At 39.8% G+C, this 18,127-nt stretch overlaps 2 protein-coding genes across 3 annotated transcripts in view; one reads left to right on the forward strand and one right to left on the reverse strand.

The window, feature by feature from the left end:
• CTNNA1 (catenin alpha 1) overlaps positions 1 to 18,127 on the reverse strand; it is a 171,826-nt gene that overhangs the window by 43,496 nt on the left and 110,203 nt on the right. For both annotated transcript variants that reach the window (XM_043465373.1, XM_043465374.1), the window contains exons 8-9: positions 5,340 to 5,420; positions 4,023 to 4,175 (exon numbers count right to left, since the gene is read on the reverse strand). In XM_043465373.1, the coding sequence (XP_043321308.1) occupies positions 4,023 to 4,175; positions 5,340 to 5,420 (234 nt within the window). The remainder of the gene's footprint in view (positions 1 to 4,022; positions 4,176 to 5,339; positions 5,421 to 18,127) is intronic.
• On the forward strand, positions 14,616 to 15,106 carry LOC122439863 (60S ribosomal protein L23a-like). The gene has a single exon (XM_043465390.1). It carries the CDS (start codon positions 14,621 to 14,623, stop codon positions 15,089 to 15,091), a length of 471 nt encoding a protein of 156 aa, XP_043321325.1. The 5' UTR covers positions 14,616 to 14,620; the 3' UTR covers positions 15,092 to 15,106.

The raw sequence follows: 18,127 nt of genomic DNA on the forward strand, positions 1-18,127 counted from the left end.
GATCCTGATGCTGGGAAAGACTGAGGGCAGGAGGAGAAGGGGATGACAGAGGATGAGATAGTTGGATGGCATCACCGACTTGATGGACATGGGTTTGGGTGGACTCCGGGAGTTGGTGATGGACAGACAGGGAGGCCTGGCGTGCTGCGGTTCATGGGATTGCAAAGAGTTGGACATGACTGAGCGACTGAACCGAACTGAATGATATCTGTTAAGTACATTCTTTTTCCATATCATATCTTTGAAATCAGGTGTATATTTTACACTTATAGCTCCTCTCAATTCACTTGTGCACAGCAACAGAAAGATGGACAGGGGTAGGTCCAGAGAAGACGACTGTGGCCCCCCTATTCCTACAACCAGAGAATCCACCAGTGGAATGTGATGCCTCTGGAAAAAGGGAGTCTCCCACTGCTGAAGGAGTCTAAGAAAGGGTAAGTGCCAATGCATGGGTATTAAACAGAACGGGATTTACACACCAGAGGGACAATCAATACTTCTATGAGAAAGGACCTCTTACTTTACAGAGAAGAGATGGTCTCAACCAGAAAACTAGGCTCCATAAGGGCAAACCTCCAGCAAAAAGTGAAACAATGCAAGGAACACCAGATAAGACAAGTGGTAAATCACTGCGTAATTGGCCACAAATAGGATCAACAAAGCTGCGGCACACAAATCTGCCCTGTCTCACTTATTCTGTGTGGTGTTTATGGCTGGGTAGCAAGCTAACTGAAAACCATATACTCCATGTACCTTCAAGGTGGGGGAGGTGGTACCTTCAAGAAAGGTCTGGTCTTTGCATTGGATTAAGTCTGAATTCTCAGGAGATTTTAGGACTGCTTTGCTACCCATCACTTATGCTAATGAGGTAACTCGAGGTGAGCCACTACATATGTTAGACTAATGAGACAACTCAGGAAGAGGAGGCCAATGCCAACCATGTGATTATAGAGGACTGAGGCTTTCTGGAAAAACCTAGGTCTAGGGGAGGAAGGGATTCTATCAATCACACCTACATAATGAAATTTCAATAAAATCTTTGGACACTGAAACTCAGTGGAGCTTCCCGGGTGAACCATCGATGTGCCAGGAGGGTGATTCATTGGGAGAAAACAGGAAACTCTGTCTCTGAGACCTTCCCATACTTCACCCTCTGTGTCTCTCCATTTGGATGGTCCTGATTTGCATCCTTTACATTAAAATGGGAGTCATAAGGACAACATTCTCCTGGGTTTTATGAGCTGTTCTATCAAATTACTGAACCTGAAGTGGGCCAAAGGAATCCTCCAAATTTGTAGCTGGCTGACCCGAAGATTGGGTGGACTGGGGACCCCCAAACTTGCAGCTGGCATTTGTAATGAGGGCAATCTTGTGAACAGAGAGTGAGTTGGTCATGGGAACCCTAGAATTTATACACAGTTGGGTCTGAAGTACAGGTGAGATAGGGACCCCCTAATTTGCAGTTGGCATCTACAATGAGCACAATCTTACTGGGCTTTCTTTATGCCCTTTACCTGTGGAGTCTATCCTAAGTGGTTAGTGGCAGAACTGTATTATTTTAGAACAAAAGTATCTGGCAGAATTCTCAGTGGCTGCAGAATCTGAGCTCTTCCTTTCCTGCCAGAGGCCTATCAACACCTGCCCTTCCCAACTCTCTTAGCACTCTCACTTCCTCCAAACCCTCAGGAAAAAACGGCAAAGGGCCCTAAAACCAAAGCTGGCCTGCAGACATTTATTTCACTCAAGATGGGAAATTAATAAAAAGAAAGGAAGATGGCAGGAGATTAACAAAATAATCACAATGGAGTATTTTACCTTTGCTTAAAACAAGTCTCTCACTAATTGAGTGTTTTCTTATAATACAAAAGTACTAGTGTGGGGAGGAGAAGGCCTGTCATTGAAGAATCAAGTTACTCTTTGAATCAGGAATATGAGGCTTCCATAACAAACACTTTAAAAATTCATTTTGTTTTTATGCACACATGCAATTATTTATCTTAGTACCTCTATTACTATAAAGTAATTTAAATGTTTGCAGAATGGTACTACAAGGCCTTTGGTTATGCCTCAAGCAATGAAAAGCTATGTGTTATTTAATATACATATATTATTATGTGTGGGGGATGATGGGGGTGGAGGTCACTGAGAGGGGAGAGAGATGAGAAAAAAGTCAGCAGTGAGCTGTGACAGGGAATATCGAACTCTGAACACTATTGGGCGCCTGGTTAGTTCAGAATGAAATAAAAAGCTTGAGCACGGACAAAGTTCCTAGAGTAAGCTCTCCAAAGCCACCAGGTCCACCTAGTGCTTCTTCCTGGGCCTGAGGCTGTCCACTACACCAGTGAGCCCGAGTGGCACAGCCTTCATTCTAAGAGGGATATAAGTTACTTAACTTCCCTAAGTCTTAGTTTCCTTACCTGAGGAATGTACACTATTTGCATACATTGCATCCATACATGGTACAGAGTAGATGTTCAGCAAGTGTCAGTTCTGCTGGATGGAGAGGCTGAGGACTGTACAGCAAGTCCTTAAAAAGTGACCTTCCTCCAGCTGAAGAACAGACCCTGAAGGTTCAGCCTGCCACACCCTTTCAGATGCCCTTTGCCATGCCACTACAGCTGCCTGTTACCCCAGGCTATGAGCTGGCAGTGTCCTTGCTTCCTATCTCACAGGCACACTTTCTGAGATGCAGCCTACTTACAGGAGGCTGGCTTCCTGAAGACAATCTTTGTATATTTGGACATTATATCTTATGCAGTCATACAACTATTGTGAAAAGATTATGCTTAATGGAGCCACAAACTGCAAGCCTTCGGACCAAATGCCAGAATCATTAACTTGAATAGAAGACTGACCTACATATTTTGTACATAATTAATTCAGTTAAGGATAACGATCAATGTTCAAAGAAAACTCAATGTAAAATTAGTAACATGTTTAATGTGATAACTGATACTTTCCTTAGACTATTTTACAGTATTAACCTGGCCTAATGTCACTATATATCCAAGTGTACAAGAAACACATTTTACATAGAAGGCTCATTTTCTGTTGTTACATAATGACCAACTTACCAAATGGAGAATATCTCCTCCAAATATTAGGTGTTTTACATTCGGGTTACAAAATTAAATAACTTGCCCTATACTTACTATGTGTCAAATTTTTGAAATATAGTAATAATGAATCAATTAAACAGTAATATAATTTCAGTAATCAAAAGGTAGGAGGAGCAAGCCTAACTTATCTGGAAATTAAACAGCAACTTACTCTTTCTTCTTATCACCTTAACAAAGCAACACTAACATACAGATTTCTACTATTCAAACATATCTAATTAGTAGCATGTTAGGGCTGCTTCTTTCTTTAGGGCCAGGAGGTGGTGGCTGCGTCACAAGGCTTGTGGGGCCTTAGTTCCCCAACCAGGGATTGAACCTGTGCCGTTGGCAGTGACGTGTAAAGTGTTAACCACTTCAAGGTCAGGGAGTTCCCAATTTCTGTAGTTTCCAAAAAGGGTGATGGAGCCGAGGCTGTTCTCAGGCAAAGGGTTAAGCACTTGACACACATCATCTCTTAAATCTCAAAATAATACTTAGATAGGCATCATTAGTATATTCTCATTTTATGGATAAGAAACAGAATTCATAGGGATTCAGTAACTTGCCAAGATGCAAGCCCAGGCAGTATGACTTCTAAATTCCAGCTTCTAGCCACTATTTTCTCCAGTGTCTTCTGAGATTAAGCATGTCATGATCTATCTGTATCTGCATTAACACTAAGTGGAGATGTTAAGATTCCAGGAATAGGGACTATTTTTTATTTAATCAGGCACATAATTAACGTAAACTTACCAAAATGGTAGTTTTGGATAGATGTTTAAGTAATTATGCAAAGGACTTTTGTCTTACACATATTGTAAATAACATGAGTCCCTAAATTCTTCAGCTGATTCAATAATATGGTTAAAAATCACCACATACCACCAAGTTACCCATAGTTAATAAAACGGCTAACACACTTACCTCAATTAATTTGTTGGCATGTTCACGGAAAACTTGGGCATATTCTTTAACTTCTTTCTCATTTCCATTCTTTGCAGCCTCAATCAATACTAAAAGTGGAACGTTGGTTTCCAGAAATGAATCTGAAACATGGTCCATGACAGCTTTGCGGAGCTAATAATTAAATTGTAAAAATTTGATTTTGTTTCTACCAAAAAGCTAGATTGCTTTCTTCTCTTGCACTTTTAAATCTAATGGAAATTCATGACAGTTTGGCTGCACTTACACAAGAACCCCTCATGTGAGCCACACAGTTATATAATCTGAAACACAGGAAATACAACTGCAGAGATAATAGCTTATACTACAGTTAAAGCATTTCAGCAACAGAATCTCAGTTTTCAAAATAAAACCCTTTTTGCTTGGGAATTACAAAACTAAAGCTTCTATCTTAAAGGAGTAATAAAAAAAAAAAAAAAACCTCAACAGAAATGAGCTCTAGATTTATGAATTAGCACATAGCCCTGGAATATAATTGGCCTAATTGGCTAAATAAAAATGAGAAGGGAGAGGGTGTTAGCACTTTCTGAATAGGGTTAGCACACTATGAACCCTAAAACTGAAAAGTTACCTTTATAACCATTTGTGGTATTACTTTACCAAAAGGATGATGGGTAGCTACATTCCATCTTTAATTTTGCTTTATATCAGACATGAACAATAAAATATTTCTCCACTAAGTCTGGAAATTGTTTGTATTACAACTTCTTTTTAAGTCTTAATGTTGCTTTACAAATTCAATCCTATCTTTTTTTTAAAGGCTAATACTCAATTTGCTTCCAAAATGTTAATAAGATTCTTTAACATTAAATGAAGAGAAAGATGTCTGTACTTACAAACTCAGAAAACTGAGAGCCCTTAAATAACTCTATACGCAGCATATCTGTAACTAGAAACACATCTTCACCAAGAATCAAAATCAGAAAGGGGCAAGTCAAATATGTAATTTCAATTTCTATCTCTACTGTTTGTAAGTTAACATCACAAGATCTTTCAGGGTATTTTCTGAGGTCCCCAAGTCATTTTAAATTGATTTTCTTACCTGAGCATCATTTTTACAGCACAATTTATTCAGTCCATTCCAGGACTGTATTATTCTAGGTCCCCAAGAGATTTTAGTAGCCATTTAGAAGCTTATTAGCAACAAAACAGTCAAATTTCCTGTGAAAAGTCATCCTTTAATTCAAGAAAGCATATGGGTTGAGTATTTGTTGGAATTCTAACCAAAACAATAAAACCAAGAACTTGGGGAAGCAATCAGCACTTCTCTCAGCTTACCTGCCTACGCAGGTCTCTGGTCTTCTTGGTCATCTTATCTATTGCAGAATTGAGTGCATCACTTCTTTCTTTACGTCCAGCCTGGAAAACAAGGAAGGAGATGCACATTACAGTAATTTATAAGAAAATTTAATGGTAGTCAATAACTAAGTTCAAATCAACATTGAAAAATCAATTTTTTAAGCCCCAAGTTGGGATACAGTGAGGAGAGCACCATGTGGCTTTGTTCATAAAAACCTAATTTTACAACTCTTAGGCTCCATATTATTTCATGATGGAAACTGAGGGAGTTTTGCCAAAACAAGAGAAGCCAAAAGGCAAGACTTTCGCTTAAAGTTCTGCTGGAAAAATTAAATGTATATTTTAATTCAAGGTTCAGCATACAACAATTTCATTAATGAACCAGTTCTCCTTGAACTGCAGGCAAAAAAAGGTAATATCTGATTTTGATGAACTCTAAGATATGAGGAACGTCAAAATGTGAAAGATGGCACCTGGCACTAAAACAATGTGAAACAATAAGTTTTAAAACAAAGATGCATCATGATGGATAGGAGTTTATAATGTATTTTATACAGCTCAAATAAAACAGCGCTTTTTAAGATTACTTCAGTTAATACTGTATATCATATAGGCCAAATAAGAACGCTTTGTAAGATTATTTAAAATGTCTAGGTTAAGCTTAATGCAATTGTATTGCATAGAAAAGAACATATTGGCCACTCTGAGAGAGGTATATAAACCAGCATTTCTTAAGAGGGCAGGGGGTTGAGTGGACATTTGCCTTGGGGAACATTCTAAGCAGAATCAAAATTGATGGTAGTTTTAAGAAAAGGGACAAAGGTAGTTACCCCAGGTAGAGCTAGCTAGACATGTGCTTAGAAATACCTTGTAAGACATCAGGTTAAACTATGAAATATATTAAAAGCTTTTCCTTACAAAATGCCCAGTCAACAAATGTGGCTCATTCTGTAAAGCATGTAGTAATTACGGAAGAGATACAAATGGACAAAGGAACTTAACCCAGTGTTCCTCTAGCCACAGGTGCCCTCAAGGCATTCTGATATAGATAATCTACCTAAGTCAGTATAGAAGGTGAAGAGCCAAGAAGATGTAGTTATACACTTTCTGAGTGCCTTTTAACATCTGTTACTCAGTTTCTTGCTTATCTCCCATCTGTTGAATGTGAACAGTGATACTTGTCCCTCTGCCTTTGGCTCTGGACTATTAGGAAAAAAGAGAAGGAATATTTAGGGATATAGGTTATGCAGCAAAAGAAAGGAGGAGACAAAATATTAAAAGTTGAAATACAAGCAAAACATTGATATGGTCCCTATCAAATCTAGTCAGGGTCACATTCCAAATCTTTTCTCCACCTGGACTGTCAATAAAATTAAGTAATTCACTAATATTAATGGGCTTAAGAAAAAAAATCTCAACAAAAACTGAGGAAGTATGAGAATTTCTTCTACCTGTAAGAATGAACTGTGATTTATTCATGGGCATCAGTCAGAAAAGAATGTGACAAGAATTAGTTTACTGACAACCTCAAAGATCAAAATACAAGGATCTAAGGCAAAGGCGGCTAAAATTAAAATAAAAAAAAAATCAAACTGACCTCATAATTAATGCTTAAATCAGGAAAAGCTCAGCACATTTCTTAGAAACTCAAGTCCTCACTTAGAAGTAAACCTAGTACAATCTGTCATTATACCTAGCTATGTTGCGGGGCGGGGGTGTTTCAACAGATCATTTATTTCAGAAAACATGTGAAACTCAAAGGTTGAGCTCAACGCCCTCATGAGCACCTAATTACTTGCAACCAGAAATGTCCTCAATTTAGGTAGAAGGATTTACTTAGAAAATTATATAAAAGCAAATTCTTAAACTTGACTTTTGAGGGAATTGCATTCACACAGCAAAATTCACTTTAAGATGCAAAACACAACATGAATCTGTTAATCCTTTGTCATACTATCCTAAAAATTAATTTGTCTTTCTTGTTACTTTAGGAAATAGAGGCTTATGCCTCATTTCTCTGGGGGCGGGGGGAGGCAGTTCAGAAGCAGTTATTTACTGACTTTTTAGGTTATGCTAGATAGATCATCTTTTAAATCAAAGCATCCTTTTAAAAAGAAAAAAGAAAAAAAAAAAAAAAAAACAACGAACCAGTCCAAACAGCAAGTTTATAATTCCAATCATTTAAAATATAACAGAGGTGAGTATACACACTTACAAACTTAAGCTTGACAAAAGTAAAAAGCTTGCTGACCTGTAAAATAACATCTTCTCTTTGAGATTAAAGCTGTTATGATCTTTTGTTTATAGTTCTGGCTAGGCCAAAGTAAAGTTGACCAATGAATTTAAGTAAATTCTTGGCTCCCACCTAATTGAGAGACTATCCCACTAAGCACAGAGACCACCTAGGCTCACTCAGTTTTGATATGTATGCCCCTGCTGAGCAGTGAACAAAGGCATTCTAAGAAAAAGTTACGGCATGTTTGGGGTTTCAACATAAATCTCCTCCTCAACAAGTAAATATCAAATGAGAGGCAAAGGTTATTAGCTGCGACTGCCTCTAAGCAACTGTTTTGGCTGAGACAGTAAAAGGGCTTTCAAAACCCATTTTCAAGATAAGCATAAGGAAGCCACTTCACCTTCCTCCTGCTTCTATTTCTTTAGATATTCTTTAGTGAGTACTCTGCATCCACAGGAGTAGGCAGGACTAACGGTAATTCTTTCTCAGTAGGTTTCTAATCTGAGATAAAATAATTCAGAGCAACTCCTAATTCAGCAAGACCCAGTATTGTGCGGGGCCTGACAGGAGTTCTGAATGACATCAACAGTGGGTCAGAGCAGTACATAAAAGTCATACAGGAAGTTACACTGAAGTTTGGCATTCATTTTTTTTTTAAGGTATTAAGAACTAGAATTTTCTGGAGGATTTTACCCATTTTGTGGTGGTGACTTCTGAGTGAACAAACTTTTTTTTTCCTTTCAAAGAACTGCCTCCTGCCTCAGAAACAGTAAGCATTCTCTTAAAACAAATCTACAAGTCTCAACCATTCAAGATGATACTGAAGGAGGAAACAGAACAGGCTCTATCTTGAAAGCAGGACTGCATCTTGGGCCGGACTGTGGACTTTGAGCTATATGCCCAGTATCTATGGAAACAACATACCAACTGGAAAACCAGGCCCCCGGAAGGAAGAGCCCCAAGGCTCTCCATCGCCTGAAAGAATACCTTAATTATATGTGTGACCAAATAGAATCATACATTCTATTATGCTTATTGGGGTATGACCACAAGCCTATTGATAACTGTCCACTGTTAACTACCTAGGTTTAAGGCATATGAATTGTGGGTTAACTTTGATTGTATCTTTGTTTTTCCTTTGTTCAGACTAGTTTCAGGGAACCTTATACACTTGGGGTATATAAAGTTTTCACAAAGACTGGTGGGGTCCTTGGCTAAGAGGAGACTCTGCCTTGGGCCCGCCGGTGTAATAAACTGCACTCCACTATTTGCATTGTCCTTCTGAGTGAGTTTGTTTCCCGGAACCCGTGGCTAGAACAGTACCAGGTGTCAGCGCTGTGTCTGGCACATAGGTCGACCAATTCCTTGCCCATACCCTACCATCTCTCCATTCCCTAACTTCATTCTAACTCTTCCCAGTTGGAAAGGGATGAAATATGTCCCTCGCACTGCAGGTGGCATCTCAAGGCACATTATTCCCTAGACGCCATGTGACAAAGATTCCCAGGTAAACGCCCCAGAAGTAACAGCACAAAATAAACACAGAGCTTCCAGGGAAAAACACAAAGTGAAAACTTCCACAATACTTCCAGCATGAAAAGTACACTAATCTGAAGAGTCTATATGGTTCATTCAGAGCTCTTCTGCGAGAGGCTTCCTTCTCCTAATTCTGCACACTCACCCTGCCAGAGCCAGGCCACTCCCATCACTTCACTGCCTCTTGTCACTCAGATATGATCCATCCACACACATTTAAATTCTTCAGACATGCCAAGCTCTCTATCACCTACCTGGAATACTCTTCCCCTCCTTCTTCTAACTCCTACCCATCCTTTAGATGAGGTATCACATTTCCTTGTATAAGTTCCCTGTGGCCACCTCCAACCCTAAGTTTCATTTAGGTGTCCCTCTGGGGTGCTTCCATGGCACCTCATGTTTCCCCTCATAGCCATTCTCAAATCATACCCCGGGAAACTGCTGACATAAGATGAGAAACCAGGGACCACAGACGTGCTTAAAGTCACAGGGCTTAGTGTGTCATCTACATGGCAGATTATCAGTCCCTTGCTTTCCTGTTATCAGTGAAAATATAAGGCTTTTCAAATAACCTCAAATACTGTCTACCAAATACTTTCTATATTTAATCTAGAGTAAGGCTGGAAGAGAATAGCAGCGGAGGGTAAAATCCAATTTAAGGACTATTTAAAAGGGAACATTTAAAAACTATTTAAAAGGAAATAGGACGCTCCGATTAATTTAATAGGAAGGTCTAGTTCAATACAATGCCTCCATCAGCCATTAGAAAATTAAAATTTAAACACCAAGAAGCATGACATTTCACAAGATCCAAGTCAGAATGGGCATCTGAAGCCTCTTTCCCTCAATGACAATGAGAGAGAGAAAAGAACAGAGCAGCACTGTTATCTCCAGGTATAAAAGGGGGAAATGAGGTCTGTCATCCACTATACTGCCGTCAGGTAAAGCCGGGGATAAGGAACTTTTGAAAGAAAGTATTACCAAGATGCTGCTGGAAGACTTCAGAGAAGAACAGGGGACCTGGTATTAAAGAAATTCTCAAAAAAATATTTTGAAAACCCAGGGAGACTTGAGTTCAGTCAGTATCCTCACATATGCTAAGTCGCTTCAGTCATTCCAAGTCTTTGTAACCCTATGGACTGTAGCCTGCCAGGCTCCTTTGTCCGTGGGATTCTCCAGGCAAGAATACTGGAGAGGGTTGCCGTGCCCTTCTCTGGGGAATCTTCCTCACCCAGTGACTGAGCCTGAGTCTCTTACGTCTCCTGCATTGGCAGATAGGTTCTTTGCCACTAGCACCATCTGGGAAGCCCTATATCTTCATAAGTAGGACTAAAAGGTTTGCTGTGGGATGGGCAACACATTACCATACAATATACATTTAGTGGATAACAGAAAAAGCAATTTGACCCTTCTTGTTTTACCTGGCGTACACATGACTGATGGGCTTTGCATAAACTCAATGTGTGACAAGAGTTGAGGCAAAGATTAAGTAACTTAATATTAGAATATAGTGGTCAAATAGACCAGCATTCCCAAATTCCTTTCAAAGATACACTGTCGCTCCTTACAGTTGCAAAAGATAGAAGTTTCTGGTTTACCTAATGTTACCTATTTCATCCTAAAAATACTAAAACTGGGTAGGAAACTCTAATGTTACATACTATAACCTCGCTTTCTTTCTCTCTCCCCTCAAAGAGGGCATAAGCTTAGAAATGAGCCTTACTGGTTCATCTGAGTATTTTCTCAGATGACCTTGCTTACTACCTTTAGATTTTTCTCAGCCCCATGCCATATTGCACCTAAAAATGTGCCTATAAGTTCTAACAAGCTTAGGTATTACAACTACCATTAACATTCCACTATGGCATAACTATGCCATGTCCCTTTACATGGCCATTATAGCACAGAACCAAATGAACTGTAGTGAGTATGTTGCAACCTTTCCACCAAATCCTGGGAGACCAGAATGAATGTATGAGCTACTACTTTCCCTTCCTGGGGAAAACAAAATCCATGATGGAGAAAAGAACTCAAGCATGTAGCTGAGATATTCCAATCGCTTTGAGACACCAGTTCTCTTCTTCTTAAAAAAACCATCTACTTGTTAAATAGGTGCTATGCATAGTAACTTGGGAAGCTGTCAGAAGCGCAAATAGGTATATAAAGCAAATAGGTATACAAACTAAATATATAAAGGTCATTTAAAAAGGCCTTAATTTTGAAGCTACTAATAATCCAGGAAAAAATAAGATTACTCAAATGTAAAGATATTTCAAAAGGATTTTTTTTCCTTTAAAAAGTGTAAGATCTTTTTTAAAATTTTTTTTTAATTGAAGGTTAACTGTTTTACAATATTGTGCTGGTTTCTGCCATAACATCAACATGAATCAGCCAGAGGCATACATATGTCCCGTCCCTCTTGAAGCTCCTTCCCACCTCCCACTCCATCCCGCCCCTCTGGTCGTCACAGAGCACCAGTTTGAGATCCTTGAGTCATACAGCAAATTCCCACTGGCTATCTATTTTACATGTGGTAGTGTGTATGTTTTCATGCTGCTCTCTCCATTCATCCCACCCTCTCCTGCCCCTGTGTCCACAAGCGTGTTCTCCATGTCTGAGTCTCCATTGCAGCCCTGCGCAGAAGGATTTTTAAATGCTCAGTTAACTGGTGAAATCAGGTTAAGATTTGTGATAAACCAGGAAACATTTTTGGGTTCTGCATTGATTTAAAAATAAATAACAAAATAAATAAATAAATAAATAACCTTCTGAAGGATCGGATCCTCTTTTCTCTGCTAAAGATAATGGGTTAATAGGGAATCTTTGTTTACTGAAGATACTACAGATTTCATGTTCACCAACTTGTACTGGATCATTACCATAATATGGCAAGTGTATGTTTTAATATTAAGAAAGATTATGATCTGTTTCACCATTCATTAAAATTAAGCATATATAGCAAAGATCATAAAATCTTTAAAAGACAAATGACTAACTGGAGGAGATATCTGTAAAGTATGTCACAAACAAAATTAGCTTCTTTAATAAGCAAATAATCCCTGCAAATCTTTAAAGAAATGACCAACTATTGGAGTGGGAAATGGAATGACCAAATGAAATACACAATCTACAGAAAAGAACAGATAACAGTATGCCAACATCCAAAATGATGCTGAATCTCACTCATAACACATCAAAGAGAGCATGTTTCACCTATGAGATTCACAATTTTAATGTCTGCTGGTTTCTAATATGGTGTTAAGGTGGTTTAAAATTCTTTGGAAGGTAATGTGGCAATGTCTAGCAATTTTAAATAATATACTCCCTCAGTTCAGTTCAGTCGCTCAGTCATGTCCGACTCTTTGCGACCCCATGAATCGCAGCACGCCAGGCCTCCCTGTCCATCACCAACTCCTGGAGTTTACTCAAACTCATGTCCATTGAGTCGGTGATGCCATCCAGCCATCTCATCCTCTGTCGTCCCCTTCTCCTCCTGCCCCCAGTCCCTCCCAGCATCAGGGTCTTTTCCAATGAGTCAACTCTTCGCATCAGGTGGCCAAACTATTGGGAGTTTCAGCTTCAGCATCAGTCCTTCCAATGAACACCCAGGACTGATCTCCTTTAGGATGGACTGGTTGGATCTCCTTGCAGTCCAGGGGACTCTCGAGAGTCTTCTCCAATACCACAGTTCAAAAGCATAAATTTTTCAGCACTCAGCTTTCTTCACAGTCCAACTCTCACATCCATACATGACCACTGGAAAAACCATAGCCTTGACTAGATGGACCTTTGTTGGCAAAGTAACATCTTTCCTTTTTAATATGCCATCTAGGTTGGTCATAACTTTCCTTCCAAGGGTTAGGGTTAGGGTTAGGGTTTTAATTTCATGGCTGCAATCACCATACCCCCTACAACCTAGCAATTTGTTAGGAGCTTACCTTATATACAAACTTGCCTAAGTATGCAAAAATAATATTCGTTTTACACTGTGTCAAAAGCCTCAAAAAAACCTACATGTCCATAGATTATAGTACAGCCACACAAGGGTAAAGCTATGAAGCTATTAGGTACACACGTATGCTCACACACAGGGAAAAATTATGAAGGCATTAGATAGACCCCCAATGTTCTCACTTTCACAAGAGCAAAAAACAGAGGAAAAGAATCAACTCCCATGGGAGCTCAAGCCTTAGCAACACGGGGTCAATATCTCAACAGCAGCTATAATGTTGACATGCTGCTATAAGCCATTCCTAATAAGAAGTGATCTTGTTCTCTTTGGGCCAAATTTTTGTTACTGGATTTCTCTGCATTGACGATATCACATGTTCAAATATTTTGCTTGCCTTAAGCACATGTTGCCATCTCTCTATCCCAGAGCACACTAAGAGGGAGGAACGGCATTTCCAAGCTTCAACAACCAAGACTGCATATAGCTGATATACTGCAAATTCATCCTCTTAAATCTAGCCAAATGGGTCAAAGAGCCCACTAAAATTGAAAGAGATTCTTCTAAATATGAATGGGTATCTCAACTCTTAATCCTATCCTGTGCAAATGGTTTTGTACAGCCTGTGGCCGTCTATGTAGGCAGGAGGAAACATATCTAAATAGAAAGTTACTCTAAATGCAGAAAGGGAGAAGCAGCAGGAGAGACAAATCCAAACTTGGCTCTATTTCAGAATAAAAAATGAACCCTACCACATACAGAGGATGGGGGAAACACAAACACAATGAAGTCACGGGCAGGCAAGAATAAAAAATGTGTGCATGTTCAGTCACTCAGTTGGGTCCATCTCTCTGTGATCCCATTGACAGTAGCCCACCAGGTTCCCCTGTTCATGGGATTTCCCAGGCAAGAATACTGGAGTGGGTAGCCATTTCCCCCTCCAGGGGATCTTCGAGATCCAGGGACCAAACCTTCATCTCCTGTATTGGCAGGCACTGAGCCACCTGGGAATCCCCAAGGGCTTGGTAATATAAATTTCAATCAGTCTATGTACTTTTATCAAGACTTCAAGACAGTTCTGTTTGGTTTAGGTTGGTCTGATGTCTACAATAGGTAAAATAAAAGATCTTTGTGGTTTAAAAACACCTCAGCTCAAACTTTTATGGAAGATTTTCCCTTACCTAAGATTTATCACCCCAAAATTTACTGCTGAATTTTCTAGATCTGGGCACAGAACACAATGTTAGTATACGACACTAGTTCTGCCATCCCGCCAACAGCAACAATTGCCCAAAACCACATCTCCAAAACTAGAAGGAGAAATCCCACATTTTTAAAGTCACAGCATCAAAAGGAACACAGCTCATCATCATTAGTGTAACCATCACTCCTTCCTACTGCTTTCTCAGTCACATTTAATGAAGATAACAAAAGAACTTTAAAAATATCACAATCAATGCAAGGCAAGGATGGGGTCAAACTGTGGATTCTGCAGGCCTAATGTGGACAGTCTACTTCTTAAAAGGCTTTTAGCTTTTCATGAAGATGGCGCCAAAGGCGAAGAAGGAAGCCCCTGCCCCTCCTAAAGCTGAAGCCAAAGCAAAGGCTTTGAAGGCCAAGAAAGCAGTGTTGAAAGGTGTCCACAGCCACAAGAAAAAGAAGATCCGGACGTCACCCACCTTCCGGCGGCCCAAAACACTGCGGCTCAGGAGGCAGCCCAAATATCCTCGGAAGAGTGCCCCCAGGAGAAACAAACTTGACCACTATGCCATCATCAAATTCCCCCTCACCACCGAGTCAGCCATGAAGAAAATAGAAGACAACACCACACTGGTATTCATTGTGGATGTCAAGGCCAACAAGCACCAAATTAAACAGGCTGTGAAGAAGCTCTATGACATTGACGTGGTCAATACTCTGATCAGGCCTGATGGAGAGAAGAAGGCATATGTTCGACTGGCTCCTGACTATGATGCTTTGGATGTTGCCAACAAAATTGGGATCATCTAAACTGAGTCCAGCTGGCTAATTCCAAATATAAAAGTTTTCACTATGAAAAAAAAAAAAAAAAAGGCTTTTAGAAGGAAAGATTCCCAGCAACAGAGATACTTATTAACACTCAACAGTGGTCCTCTGTATTTTCACCAAAACTCTAAAAGCCTATAATTCTGAAAGTTCTCAGATTCTGTGGCTCTACCTAGGATAATCAAGTAACTTGATAATCAATTAACTACTCTTTAACCCATGTCTAACATGACAGATTGGTAAGGCCATCAATTTATCAAGGCATATTCTATCTGCCTCTGTCAGACAGATTCTGTTTCTTGGGAAGATAACAAGCTGATGTTTAGTGCCAAACCCCATTTCTTAAAGAGCAAATCACAGACTTTCCCTGTGGCCCAGTGGTTAAGACTCTCCCTTTCAATGTATGGGATGCAGGTTTGAACCCTGATCTGGAAACCAAGGTCCCAAATGCCATGGGGCAACTAAGCCTACATAGGGCCAACTACTAAGCCTGTGTATTCTAGAGGCTGTGCTCCACAATGAGAGAAGGCTATGCGCTGGGAACAAAGACCTAGCATGGCCAAAAATAAAAATAAAGAGTAAATCAAAAACTTTGCCTCCAAACACACGTTTAAAAACAGTGAACTCTAGGATTTACCATAATTTTCTCTCATCCTCGTTCCCTCCCACCTCTCAAAAAAGGCTAGTGTTGATAAAACTCACTCAAATAAAGATATTAATAAAATATAGGCCCAACTGTGGTTGCCAACTAAGAACCCTAAAAGGTTCTTGGGAAGGGATATACTCAGACCCACAAATCTTGGATCTCCACCCTAAAAATGGCTGCAACTTTTTGATAATTGTGAAGAGATCTCCAAAGAACCATGACCGAGACTGGTAGCCAGAAGGTTTTCTTTAACCGAGCACCTCTGGGATATGAAAATTTGGGGAGTCAGGCATGATTGGTTAAGAAACACCTGATTTTTCAGCATAAAGCAAAACCCAGCTCCCTCTCTACCACAAACGATTAGAAAATTTCACGATATACATCTGCTTTTCCAAAGAGGTAAATATTCATTCCTGATTAGCAATATATATTAAAAGCAAACTTTCATGAAGAGTAATGCAGATAAGTGTTAACACCTAAACCCTGCCACATGACTCATTTAATTTGCTTAAAACCATTCACAGAGAGGACAGACGGCTAGATTTTACTTGTCCTTTGCCTTGCCACGAACAACTACAACAGTGAAAATTGAAACAGATGATATCAAGAGTACTTTCCAGAGGTTGTATTGCCACTTTAATTAAGTCAAAGGCATATGTATGCAGAATAAAGCCGTTGTGAAATGAAACTAAGAAAAGGTTTAATTCAGAAAGAACACAGGTTTCTTTTTATTCCTTTTAGCTAACGAGAAATAAAGATCAAAAATTGATACATATCTCCATCAATAGGAACAGTGTACTCCAACCCATTTTAAGACAAACATCACATTTCCTTTGACTCCACAGCCTAAACCTTTTGAACCCAAAGAGAAGTCAAGTGGGCAAAAAGGCTAGTGACCTAGACAGACCATGCTCTCTGGGTACTGTGGTGTAGCAGGCATTAGTGCCCACTTCTCCAGGTGCATAAAAAAATAATTACTCTTGATTGCACTGGTGCTTTTCTGAACAATTTTCCTTGCCCGCAAATCTGTTATAATAGTATTAGGATAATGTAATTTAAGGGTTTTTCATCTGTTAGTATACTGTAAGTAGGCCAAGTAGACTACAAGAGCAGAAGGGAACCAAGAGTTCAAGGGGAATGAAATGCTTTTCCCTCTAAATTTTCACATATAACTCATCCCTAATCATGGTTGCTCTAATCCAATTGATTTCAACACTTTTCTCCACATGGAACTAAAGTGGTTACTTCAGGGGAGAAATTAATCCAGCTCCTCCTGCCTTGCAAAGGTTTTTTTTCATCAGAGGATGACTAACTTCAGTAAGAGCCATTTACAGTATCCCCAGGGCTTCTTATCCATAAAAAAAAAAAAAAAAATTTTGAGAGACCACCCTTATCAGACACCCCTCACTGGAAGCTTTGAGAACAAGTTCTGTTCCTATAGAATGGTCACTCTGAAACCTAGGGTCACAGACCCTCTAAGAATTTGATTAAACTTTATCAACAGAAAAATGCACAAGCAACAAAACTCTACAGGCCAATTATGGACTCAGATTAAGAACTTCCAGCCTACAGAGAGACAGACTGTGGAAAGGATCCAGGTCAGTTGGAGGAATGGCATCCTGAATTCTAAACAAGGCCCTCTCCCTCTTTTCCTTAACCAGTAAACAGGAAAACTGGGAATACTAGTTCCTGAGAATAAGGGGTTCCACTAATGGCAACGTTGGCCTGGGGACTTCTCTCTGGCCTGGAGAAACTGACTGAGAACTGCCCTGCTGGTAGGGTCTTTCTTTCCCCTCTCCTTTCAGAGGTGTCAGACATGCCCCATGGGTTTTTAGACTCTAGCAAACCAATAGGAGTATTTCTGTCATCTTCTCCCTCCCTCTACACATCCCAGGCATTTTCCTCAATAAAATTCTTATACCTCTAATCCTATCTTGGGGTCTGTAACTAGGAGGAGCCAAACTACACACCTGCAATTGTTGCTGTCTCCACAGAGCCCTGAGGAAAGCACCCTGGAGTCTTCCGTCCTCACTCCGGTACTGCACTCCAACACAGACACAACACCCCTTGAGAAAATAACTTCTTACACACACCCAGTGTGATAAAGCCCCTGGAAGCCAACAGATTGATGGTGTTCTTGTTTCTCAGATACCATGGGGTAGTTTTCAGATTTCTGCCTTCAAGTCTGACACAAGACCTACTGAGGATAAGTATGAGAGAAATGGTATGGGAGAAACGGCCAAGAAGGCCAAATCAGTAATGTCACGTATACAAGAGGCCTTGCCTTCATCAGGCAGAAACTATGACCATAACTCACAGTAGAAATAACTTTCATGTCTATACAGTAGTAAACATGGAGGTGTATATTCATAACG

This window comes from Cervus canadensis, chromosome 4 (assembly GCF_019320065.1).
Source record: "Cervus canadensis isolate Bull #8, Minnesota chromosome 4, ASM1932006v1, whole genome shotgun sequence".
NCBI classification, from domain to species: domain Eukaryota; kingdom Metazoa; phylum Chordata; class Mammalia; order Artiodactyla; family Cervidae; genus Cervus; species Cervus canadensis.

Bases quoted from the DNA above. Each gene is read 5' to 3' on its own strand.
- LOC122439863 (XM_043465390.1), top strand. From the start codon at position 14,621: ATGAAGATGGCGCCAAAGGCGAAGAAGGAAGCCCCTGCCCCTCCTAAA.